The sequence below is a fragment of the Equus asinus genome, chromosome 4 (assembly GCF_041296235.1).
Source record: "Equus asinus isolate D_3611 breed Donkey chromosome 4, EquAss-T2T_v2, whole genome shotgun sequence".
In the NCBI taxonomy this organism is placed as follows: Eukaryota; Metazoa; Chordata; class Mammalia; order Perissodactyla; family Equidae; genus Equus; species Equus asinus.
This window is the reverse complement of record NC_091793.1, coordinates 73,058,854-73,070,822: the sequence shown is the minus strand read 5'-3', so window position 1 is coordinate 73,070,822 and position 11,969 is coordinate 73,058,854. Positions and strand designations below refer to the sequence as shown.

Genomic DNA, 11,969 nt, shown 5'->3' with positions numbered 1-11,969 from the left:
AATACTAGAACCTTAGCAGATAAATGAATTGCAAACATTTTCTCCCATTCTGTAGGTTGTCTTTTCACTTTCTTGATAGTGTCCTTGGATGCACCAAAGTTTTAAGAATTATTTTTTAGATTATTATAGGTGACAGCAAACCCTTGAGGGATGGAGTAGGACAAACGCAAATACTGAAGACAAAGGAATAAAGAAGGTAGGTGGTGGAGGCCCGGCCTGGGCACTGGGACCCCTGAGTTCCAGTCCTGCTGGGGCCCTTGCTGCTGCTCTGGACTCCTCTTCTCTGTAAATGGGGACAGAGGTGTCTGCCCTCCCCCAGGGCGGGTCACGTGGGGTCATTCAGATGCTAAACTCCCCAGAGACCTGCTCCTGGTGTCTGCCATGTGCCAGGCTCGCTGCTGATCCATTTACTCCTCACAACAATCCAAGAAGGTGGTACAAGTGCCCTCACTTACAAAGGAGAGAACTGAGACTCAGAGAGCGTAAGTGTCTTGCCCGAAGTTACTCAGGATTCAAATTCAGATGCGTCTGACTTTCTGCTACACCAATTGGTAACGGGTCCAGGTAGTACTTGCCTCTTAAACAGCTGCCTTTTGATGCCTCCAGCAGAAGTGGAAGTTTTAAACCCTAAGTTAGGCCATGGTGGGTGGATCTGGGCTGGGGACAAGGGAGGCACCTCAGCCCATTCCAAGTCCAGCAGGACATTGCCCAGGGTGTGGAGGCGGGTGAGCCAGGGGCCAGCCAGCACAGAGGGCCCTCCTGAGGACTATCTACAGAGAGGTTCTGGTGGGACTGCAGGTATGGGCAGGGCTAGGGGGCCGGCAAGGGTGGGGGACCAGGACCAGCCCAGCAGGAGCCTGAGGGGCCACCTGGCAGGAGCTGTGGCCACATAGGAACGCAGCCTCCCTCTGGATCCAGGCCTGGCAGGGAGGGGCCAGGAGAGTCAGCACTCCTCTCTCTGTCCTCTGTCCTCCTGTCCACAGGCCACCGCACACATGACCACAAGACTTTCAGGGGCTCCCGGAAATGTTTTAATTTTAATTTCTTTTACAATCAGAGGAAAAAATGAACATAACAATAACGAACATATAATAAGGAATCCAGCCTGAATATTTGTCTTTATACCAAGGCAATTATAAAACATAATTTTTAATATTTTTTAAAAGAGGCAAATTTGCCTAGGGCCCACGAAAGTCATAACACATGCCAACATGCCAGTGACAACTATTTACCAGTTTCTTGGGCATCATTCTAAAAATATTTTATGCATACTTGTTTTAAATATTTATGTATAAATGGTTTTTCTTCTTTGTAATTAGGCAACATTTTAAACATATAGAAAAATAAAGAAAATAATGTAATAAACACTCATGAATCCAATACCCAGATTGAATAGAAGTAAATACAACTTTAACCATACTCGCTTGAGAGATATTTTTAATTTGATAAAGGAAATGGAATGTGCTGTATAAAGCTAATCCCCCTCCCAGGGTTCCCCTCCCTCGCTACTCTGAAGTTGCTGCTGGTCGCTCTGGAGCTTCTCTCTGTGCAGACCACAAGCACTGTGCTAAACCCCGCGGTCATGGACTTCTCAGCGCTTGACGGAGTGGACCGCTCCCTCCGCCTTGAGACACTGCCTTCCGTGCTCCCAGGAGCCCTCACTCTCCCGGTTTTCCTCCTCCTCCACTGGCTGCTCCTCCCAGTGTCCTTCACTCGGTCCCCTCATCTTCCCCACTGCTTGTGGTGGAGGGCTCAGGGCTCTGTCCTTCTCCTGTCTGTCCGCACTCTCTCCATCATTCTCCAGTCTCTGGCTTACATCCAAATTAATATCTCTAGCCCAATACTTTCACCTACATCCACACCCATAAACCCAGACACCAAGAGTCTTTGCTAGAGCACTTTGCTTTAGTGAGAAAGGATGGATTTTTAACAGTCGAGCTTTGAACGCATGGGGAAAAAAAACCCCAAAACACAAAACCCTACCTTCCAGCATGTAAAAGAAAGCAGCTAGGGGGAAAAAAAGAGCCCGTCTGCTAATTAAAACTCCAAGAGTAAAAGGAGGAACACTTACTCTAAGGCACCATCTCTCCCCACATTCCTGCAAACAAATTAGCTTCAACTCCCACACAGTGGAAAAACAATGCCAATTACAGCTAGCGTTCTCCTGAACGTGTTCTCTCTTCTCCATCGGCATCTGATCATTAACAGTGCTTTGGTAGTGGGTTGGAGACAAGTGGAAATTACTTCTGCCCACTTTTATTTTATAGCAAAGCCACAGCGATGGGGAGGCTGGGACCAACATCAGACCCAGATCAGTTGCCTCCTGTGTTCCAGGTGAGAAAGACCGCATCTTCAACCCAACACAACCCAATCTCTGGATGGCTGAGGACCGATAATGGTAGTTTATAGCACAGGAGAGAAATAAACTCTCTTTAAATTTCAATGTAAAACATAATTGAAGAAATGTGGTTAAAAATAGTTTTATAAAGGCAGATGACACCGGGGCATGTGTTAATGTCTAGAGGATATCTTTCGAGGTGTATTTCCAACTATGGATGGAATGGGTACCTAGCTGAGAATAGCCCATATGCTTTTGAAAACCTTGACCAAGACAAGCAGTGGGCGTGAGGAGGGGAGACGGCCGTCTGACAGTTGCAGGCACCTTTTTGGTTTCTCTGGTCGGGGAGGCCTGAATTTCACCTTTGCTGGCAGGCAGTTCCTTTGAGTGATTTGGTTATGCCAAGGCAAAGGAGCAATCCTTTCTGGAACAGAGGTTCAGGAAGCGCAGTGGGGAAACTGGTCTGCATGGCCCCATAACAGAGCATTTTCATGGTGTGTGGAATGCTTCTCTGCAGATCGCATTCCTTTTTGAGGAAAAATACTCCTCCAAATGTAGATTTAGATTACGCTGTCCTTAAAAAATTTTATTTGTTCTTGAGGTGTGTTTGTGTGTGTGTGTGTGCAAGCAGAAGCATTCTTGTTCAAGAGTTTAACCATCTGTGTTAGGAGCAAAATGGAGCTGGAATGGTAGCAGGATGGATGAAGTGGCGTGTCTTCATTTCATGCTTTCTTTTTAAAGCTTCCCGTTAGGTGTCAGTGCAGATGGAATCACTCTGATTTCAGGGAACGTCCGTCTCTGGGGTGTTGGTTTTGCCCAGGTGAGCGGAGGGACTAAGACAAGGCCTTGGGAGGAACACTTGTTTCTGATGTGAGTAGACATTCGGACGGCCAGACACCCCAGAAACGGGCTGGGATGTGAGGACGGAGGGACGAGGCTGGAACTCCAGGGAGGTGAGAAATCCTCAAGGGCCCGCACATGGAGGGCGGTGGTCAATCCTTGCAATAGGGTGATTCCGAACAGCCAAATTCGGCACCCCACGGTTTTCTCTGTGTAAGTCCTTGTAAAGAATATCGGTTATCACATGGGGATCCATGCCAACGTTGAGGAACATTCTCTGGAAAACTGCAAGAGGGGAACCTGGTAGAATTAAGGCTTCCTGTGGTCAAGTGGGACATTTGAGAGGGAAGATGCCAGCTGGAGAGAGACACCTGAATTATCTGTCAGTGGCTCTCAGTGCAGCAATTGTGATTCCCCAGGGGACATTTGGCAATGTCTGGAGACATTTTTGGTTGTCACAACTGGGAAGTTTCTACTGGCATCTAGTGAGCAGAGGTCAAAGATGCTTCTAAACATCCTACAACACGGCTCCTCCCCAACTAAGAATTATCTAGCCCAAAGTGTCTATAGTGCTTAGGCTGAGAAGCTGACCTCGATGGAGGTAGTCAATGCATTTAGATGTTCAAATGCAAATATAATAAAAACTGAATCTCAAAAATACTAATACTATTGATTTTAAGAGAAAAGGTCGTCTGGCAAAAAACACAACAAGATATATTTATGGAGCGTCTAGTGAGCATCAAGTTTTGTTCTAGGTTCTGGGGTCCCAGCAACCAACACGACAAACTTCTCGTCTTCGTGGGATTTATGTTCTAGTTGGGAGGGTAGACCCCTAAGAATCATGTACACTTCAGATCATAATTATAATGGCTCTTGTGAATTCACTCCTTTAATCCTCCCAATAACCCTATGAGATTTGTGCTTCTAGAATCCCCATTTTATAAGACACTGAGGCATACAGAGGTGAGGAGCTTGTCCAAGATCCCACAGCTGACAGACCCCATGGGAATTCTTTATAGCATTTCAAATTGGTCTTGTAGTCAAACAGACTTTAGAGCTTAACTAAGTACATGATTTTGGTCCATAATTCAATTTCTCTTGTCTCTTCCTTCATGTATAGAATGGAGGTAATAAAAGTATCTCATAAGGTTGCTGTAAAAATTAAATGTGTTAATTTATGTAAAGCGCTTGGCATACAACGGAGGTTGATGAGTCACATAAGGAAAATGGAAAGTGGATGGAGAACGGCTGGAAACCTCCTTTAGACTGATGGTTCCCTGGACCAGCAGCACCAACATCACCTGGGAGCTTGTTAAAAAGGCAAACTCTTGGCCCTCAGCTCAGTCCTCACTCTGGAGACGGTCCCAGCAACCTGTGTTTTAACAAGCTCTCCAGGTGACTCTGACGTCCGCTGAAATTTGAGAACTAATGAATTAGACCCTTCTGAGACAGTGATGTTTGAGCTGGGACACACACACTTCTTCTCAACCCTGTCCTGACTACAAACATGTTTTCTCCAGTTTTTTTGAAACTCTATCTTTCCTCCCCTCTCTTTTGCTGTTTCTCTACTTCTCCTTGGCTTCATGCTTAGCAGATCCCATCTCCTCACCTTCTATGATCAGTCGTCTTCCCTGATATCTTTACACACCCTCGCTGTTCTCCATCTTCACTGAGATGGTTCTCGGTTCTCTTTGTAGCTGTCTTCACCCATTCATTCATTCATTCATTCATTCATGCAGGTTTACTGAGCCACACCAGGCCCTGTGTAGACCCCAGGAGGAAGAGCAGGGAGAGGCCCATATTCTCAGGGATGCTGCCATTTAGTGGAGAAGCAGGAACCTGTCCCAGTCACAGGCCTGGCTTCAGGGGTCAGCCAGAGGAAGGGTAGCGGCTGAGTCAGGGTGGGGCAGAGGTGGGGATCAGACCAGCTTCTCAAAGGAGGTAACACTTGTTTGAGACTTGATGAACCAATAGGAAGAAAGCCTGCTAAAATGATCTTAGAAATCATCTGTAAGAACACAAGGGCAATAACATCAAGGAAGGGATGCTTTTTAATAACAGCACAAAAAGCTAAGCGTGGGAGACACATGAATGCACTAAAGAGAACTAGCAGGATCCGCTGACTAAAGAGGATAGAAATGTTCTACTATGTTTTCCTTAAAAGCAAAAGCTGATGAACCAGAAGCGAAGGAACTCTCATGGGGTCCATGCTGGGCCTTCTGGATGACCCTCTACTGCTCTGATTGATTTGTTTTCTTCATCTTTTGCCTCCAAGCCTTTGCTCGCCCTCTTCCTCCTGCTGGGTTTGCCTCCCTCCTGCTCCCTCCCCACCTCTGTTGGTGAAAATCCTCCCATGTTTTAATGTCCAGGTCAAAAGCTGCCTCCCTCCAGAGACCTTCTCCGGTCCTCCTCATGGCAGGTGATTTGTCTCCCCAGCAAACCCAGAAACCTTCATTTAAACTCTCATCAGCTGTTAGCACATTTTGCTGCATTCTGCTTATCAGATAGGAAGGTTTTGTTCTCTGGTCGGTGAAAGATCCTCCAAGATCTGGACAACCTCTTACCCACCTTTGTACCATCACAATGGCACAGGCTCGTGCACTCAATAATCAGGGCCGGGCTTCACTGGACAGGATTACACACGCACGGGCTCGAGAAGGCTCAACCACCATCTCCTGCTACGTCACAATAACGACTCTAGAGGAATCAGAGGGTCAAATTCCTCAATCTATTCGTAAACTTCAATAACAGAAATAAAGAACAGGAAAGCAACTTATGATTACAGGGTAAATTAAGGACATTGATGGAGATAAGGTCAATGTGTCCTACTATATGAAAGAAAAAGTTATTCAACAAAATGTAACAGAATAAATGCAAGGAGAGAAATGACAAAGGAAAAAGCGTGACAACACCATGGATGAAAATCTGCTAATTACATTGAAATTGATCAATATTCATAAGTTCAGCACTCAGCCTCCTGCATAAGGTAGTTAAAAGAGGAGGAACAGCTTGCACACAAGGATACATAGATAATAAACCACCATGAGGAAAAACGCAGGTTTTTAGCTATTGAAGAAATGCAAATCAAAACAGGTAAAACATATCATTATATACCAATTAAACATTTTTCTTCTAATGATAACAAATTGATTTTGGCAAAGCTGTCCATCTCTCTCTTGTTTCTCCAAAGCCAGGGCCAAGAGAATGGCGAATCCATTAAAACTCTCTGAGGTACAATTTGGAAATATGTAAAAAGAACAATCACACTGTTTCTACATTTTAACTTACTTACTAACTTTGGGAGAAAATATATCAAGGAAATAATCTCAAAAGGGCAAAAGAATTCTGCTAATAATTTAAAAATCAGCAAACCAAATGTCTGTCAAGCACTGCACAGGGTCTGGAATTTTCCCTCCTTGTGAGCTAACAAGTTGCCCTGTAACTGTTTCACAGATGCTCTCAGGAGACATGAGACTCATGGGTCAGAGACAAAAAACTTTATTCCCCTGGGCAGAAGCTGTAGCTTGAGCTCCCTGTTCATTTGTTCTGGCTTTCCATATTTCCCAAGTCCCACGGGGGAGATAGAAAGGGCCCGTGATGGACGCCTGCACAGAGAGTGGGCTGTGTTACAAGAAAGGGACACTGAGCTTGGACGATTTACCACTTTAATAGTAAGCAGATGCAAGTTGCCCTTTGCCCAGGGAGAGAGGTACCTCATCTGTCAAGGTCACTCTGTGCAAACACAACTCTGAGCTACGGCTGGGTAATGAGCAGTCAGGACCTGGTGTTCTTGTCCTGCCCCATGTGAAGGTGCAGAGGTGCTCAGGGCCCACGGATCACCTCTCCCGACAATGCCTCATTGATTCATTCAACAAATCCATGCAAATTTATTGAGTCACCTTCTGTGAGCCTGGCGCAGAATGAGATGCTCAGGACACAGCAGTGAATAAACACCCTGCGTATGAAGAGCTTACATTTTAGTGGGGAAGGCAGATAGCAAAAAGGAACTAAATAAATAATGTGCTGTCCCCTCTGTGAGGTGTTGTGAAGACAAATAAAGCAGAGTAGTGGGACAGAGAACACCTTTAGATAGAGTGACAGATTGTAGCTCTGATGGTCAGGGAAGGCCTGAGATGGTGACACTGGAGCAGAGACCAGATGAAGTAAGTGAATGAGCCATGCCTATCTGAGGGAACAGCATCCCAGACAGATGGAACAGCTTACACCGAAGCCCGGAGAATGGAATGTGCTTGTCATGTTCAAGGATCTGGGAGGCCAGGTGGGCCGGAGTGTGGTGAACAGGGGAGAGTGGTCTGAGACGAGGGTAGCGAAGCTCAAGACTTGTAATTGAGACAATACAGATTTCTAAACGGTCAATTTTTATAGAAAACAATTTATATAAAAGAGTTAAATGAAAACAATCAGGCTGAGCCCCCAGACCAGCATATGGAGGGCAGCTCGGCATCGTGGGCAGAGAGGGGACAGGGTCAGGAGAGCAGAGTCCAGCCGCCAGTCAGAAGGCAAGTCAACAGCTCTCCCTGTTTCTTCATCTGCAAGTGCTAACGATGCCTAAAAAGGTTAAGATCAAGGGGAACAAAATGTGTGAATGGGTTTTCTTGTTACAGACATTTGAGGAATTAAAACTGTAAAACATAATCTATATCAAAAGATCATAAGAGAACTGAATGTAAGGTTTAAACTGAAAGTTAAAAATAGTAGCAATCGTCATCATTTACTGAACACTTACCCCTGTGCTACTGGCTTTAACTATAGTTTTATAATAATCTCCTCACAGGCATAATTGATACCAACTCTCATATCAGTTTCCCCACATTAAACCCAGCATATATGAGGTTAAAACCAGAGCACTCTTTCCCTGCTTACTCCCTGTCTTCCTGGCTCCAGAATCCAATATGCTCCCTGGAGACAGACACTGGCAAGGACAAGCACCTGGATCATCTCCTCCTCACAAAGAGATACAGGCTGGTGGGAAAGCTGCTGACCAGCAGGTTCACGGGCTCCCTCCTCTCTGCAAGTAGTCTCAAGGCCAAAGACAGGCTGGTGGGAAAGCTCTGACCAGCAAGGCCATATGCTCCCCCTCCCCTACCTAAAACCCCAAATAAAAACCCTTCCTTTTAGTTTTTTGGGGAGTCTGGGATTTCAGCGTTAGCTGCCCTCTCTCCTTGCTCAGCGCTGTGCAAAAATAAAATTCCTACTGTCTTCCATCACACCCGGTGTCAGAGATTGGCTTGCTGCGCAACGGGTGAGTGAACTCACTTCAGGTTCGATATCATAATTATCTTCATTTTTAAAATAAGGAAACTGAGTCTCAGAAAGACTAAGTTGCTCAAAATCTCTCACCTAATAAATGGTACAATATAAAAAGTGTAACTATGAAGAGAATATACAGCAACATGAAAAGTGCTAAGAGAAATCTGCAAAATGAAAAATTGATTTCCAGCATGAAAAATGCACTTGGCTGGGAGCGAAGACAGAAGCATCAAAGCACGTCAGGCACCTGACCGGAACAACGTGAATGCTTCTACATCTGGGAATCCTTTGCTCTTGTTATAAGGCTTGTCCAATAAAACGGGGAGAAAATTATTGTGAAACTATTTCAAAGCCTAGTCACCATTTCCTTCTAAAGGATTGTCTTCATCATGTCAATTTTCTCAAAAAAAATCCAAAATGCAGCTCTTTCCAAGATCAACTTCAAACCCTGCTCCTTGGCATGTACACCCTGCGCGCTCATCTCCTGCCACCTCAGCCCAGCCATGCACGCCCCTGCCAGGTCCAACCCTCCATGCATCTCGTCCGATAATTAAATTCCTTCCCTGCATTTCAGTCAGCGGAAGGTGTTCTCTGACTACAACTTCCTCCATCCCTGTGACCCCTGAACAGCCCACACTGCTTCTGATATTTTTCCCAAACACTTCACATTTACCTCTGTAGGTATTTTTATTTTGACTTCTTTGCCTGTCGCTTCTCATGCCCCCTGAGTGGGCTATCAAGTCTGTGTGTGTAAGTAAGAACCGTCCTGAGGAAAGGAGAGTAAAGGAGAAGGGCATTCTTGGCTCGTCCCTTCCTTCAGGGCCAGTTCCCCAAAGACTGCCCCAGGTGCGGGGTGGGGTCCGGGGAGCGGGGGGGAGGGGACTAGTCCAGGGAAGAAAACCCTTGCACCTGCTCCAGCCCAGGGGGCCTTTCCAGAAAGTCTTCTCTGGGAGCTGGCTCTGGCTCTCCTGAGCACCTGCTCAGCCTGAGCTCTTTCTAGAGTGCGAAGAACCCAGGACGTGACTGCAGGTCGTGCTGCGGAGACAGGAGGAGGGGCAATCTGGGCTCTGCCTCCTTTCTGCTTGTGGTCTAGTCCCAGGCGCAGCCGTAATGCAGCTTTCAGCTGATTTAATTGTGATCCAACTGCTTTTTAAAAGTGCAAGAGACTGAAAATGGGGGGCCAGGTGCAGGGTTAGGAGAATGTCCCCTTTCTAGTTGGTTTCTACCTTTGCCCAAGGGTCAACCTAAAATGACTCCAGTCCAACCCTGGGTATGAAGAACCAGGAGACAGAGACTATAGTCGGGAATATCAGCAACAGCAAGGCGGGGTGGGGCGAGCACGGGTGTGCTGCGGGCTGGGATGTGATGGGGCAGGGTTGGGGACGGCAGGGCGAGGAGGTTGTAATCCCTCCCTCTTCCAGGCCTCTGCCAAACTCTTAGACGCCGCATTCGTTCCGCCTGGAGCCACACAGTGAGCTGAAGGTCCATGAAGCCCTGGGGGCAGAAGGGCTTCGAGTGGAGCGGCGGGATGGAGCAGGCTTTAGGGGCGTCCTGTTTCCCTACCCAATACTGGAGTCTCCTAATTCAGGTACGAGTATGCAGGATCAAGATGTGGGGAAACAAGAAACCCTGTGTCCGGGAGGGGGCGGGCCTAACCGTGCCACCAGGCCCATCGGAGAGATCCAGACGGAGTTCCCACGCGATTTGAACCTTCGCCGAGACCACCGCAGTTCGTGGTCCTCTCGGAGAGCACGGCGGAGGCGGGGAAGACGCCCGACCGCGTGAAGGGCGGGCTGCCATCCGCAGGTTCTCCAGACCACCACCGCCCACCCCGCCGCCGGGCTGGAGGTGGGAGGGGGGCAGCTCTCCAAGCCCGGCCCTGCGCGGACTCTGGGCTGCGCTCTCGGATTCCCAGCCCCATGACAGCCGGTTGCTCTGGGGATGGCGAGGAGAGGCGGGTGGCACTGGCGCGCCGAGCCTAGCTGGACTCCTGAGGGGTCCCACTCTGTTTTTCTCCACTGGAAAAGAAGTCTACGAAGGCGCCAGGCAGAGGCGCCAAAGGGGAACTAAGGCCCAAGGGAGGACCAGGGTAGGGCGACCTGAACCCCTCTAAGCCCTCCCCGGGCACGCAGTGCCCCTCCCACGAGGCCACCCGCCCCGTCCTTGCCGAGCCCCGGGGCTGCGCGTGCGGTCCCTACCTGGGAGCCGGCGCGCCGCGAGCCATGGAAGCAGCGAACCTCTCGGCGGCCGCCACTGGCGTCGCTCTTCCCTCGGGACCCGAGGCCTCCAACAGCAGCCCAAGCCCCGGCGCGGTCGTCAGGTCGACCCCAGGCGGCGCCGCCCTGCCTGGCCGACAGCCGCCCTTCTCAGTCTTCACGGTGCTGGTGGTGACGCTGCTGGTGCTGCTGATCGCGGCCACTTTCCTGTGGAACCTGCTGGTTCTGGTCACCATCCTGCGCGTCCGCGCCTTCCATCGTGTGCCACATAACTTGGTGGCCTCAACGGCCGTGTCAGACGTGCTAGTGGCAGCGCTAGTGATGCCACTGAGCCTGGTGAGCGAGCTGTCGGCCGGACGACGCTGGTGGCTGGGCAGCAGCCTGTGCCACGTGTGGATCTCCTTCGACGTGCTGTGCTGCACCGCCAGCATCTGGAACGTGGCGGCCATCGCCCTGGACCGCTACTGGACCATCACGCGCCACCTGCAGTACCCGCTGCGCACCCGCCGCCGCGCCTCCACGCTCATGATCGCGCTCACCTGGGCGCTCTCGGCGCTCATCGCCCTCGCGCCGCTGCTCATTGGCTGGGGTGAGGCGTACGACGCTCAGCTCCAGCGCTGCCAGGTGAGCCAGGAACCCTCCTATGTCGTCTTCTCCACCTGCGGCGCCTTCTACCTGCCGCTTGGCGTGGTGCTATTTGTCTACTGGAAGATCTACAAGGCGGCCAAGTTTCGCTTCGGCCGCCACCGCAGGGCTGTGCTGCCATTGCTGGCCACCGTGCAGGTGAGGGGCGGGCGGCGGAACGGGGGCTTGGGGAAGGGGCTCTGTGGTGGAGGACAAAGCTTGGAGAAGGGGAGTTGGCGGCAGAAGCTGGCACACTGGGGGCGCGCGCGAGAAGGTTGGCCGCCAGCGCAGCTGGAGCGCACGGGGAGTTTGCCATCTGCTCTCCCGAGGTGCCCACGGAGTGGCTCGTCACCTGGACTTTGCGCAGCACGCGAAGGGTTCGCCACGTGGGTGCCTCGTTCGCCGGGGGAAGGGGTTTCGCCACTAGCTCCCTCTTGCTGGAGCTGGCCCCGCTGAGCCACGGGGCTGAAGGGGGCGTGCAGGGGCAGCGTTTGTGGGCAGCCTTGAGGGCATGTCCGATCAGCTGCGCCCTCTGTTGCTTTTCCCCTGGAGCGATTGTGCCCGTGTGACTCCTGCCACCGCCAGCTTCCTGGTCCCCGCCAGACCAAGGGAGACAGCGGTAGGCTGGGAATTCTTCCTGCAGATGAGGAAATTCTGTGAGCATTCACCCCTTATTTTCA

At 49.8% G+C, this 11,969-nt stretch overlaps 1 protein-coding gene across 5 annotated transcripts in view; it reads left to right on the top strand.

Moving 5' to 3' along the window:
- Positions 1-1,087: 1,087 nt before the first annotated feature.
- Positions 1,088-11,969, top strand: part of LOC139045101 (5-hydroxytryptamine receptor 5B-like) — a 29,516-nt gene continuing 18,634 nt past the window's right edge. For 2 of the 5 annotated variants that reach the window (XM_070507560.1, XM_070507559.1), the window contains exon 1: positions 1,088-11,448. In XM_070507560.1, the coding sequence (XP_070363661.1) occupies positions 10,672-11,448 (777 nt within the window). In that variant the 5' untranslated portion in view covers positions 1,088-10,671. The remainder of the gene's footprint in view (positions 11,449-11,969) is intronic. The other 3 variants (XM_070507563.1, XM_070507562.1, XM_070507561.1) reach the window with 3 other exon arrangements.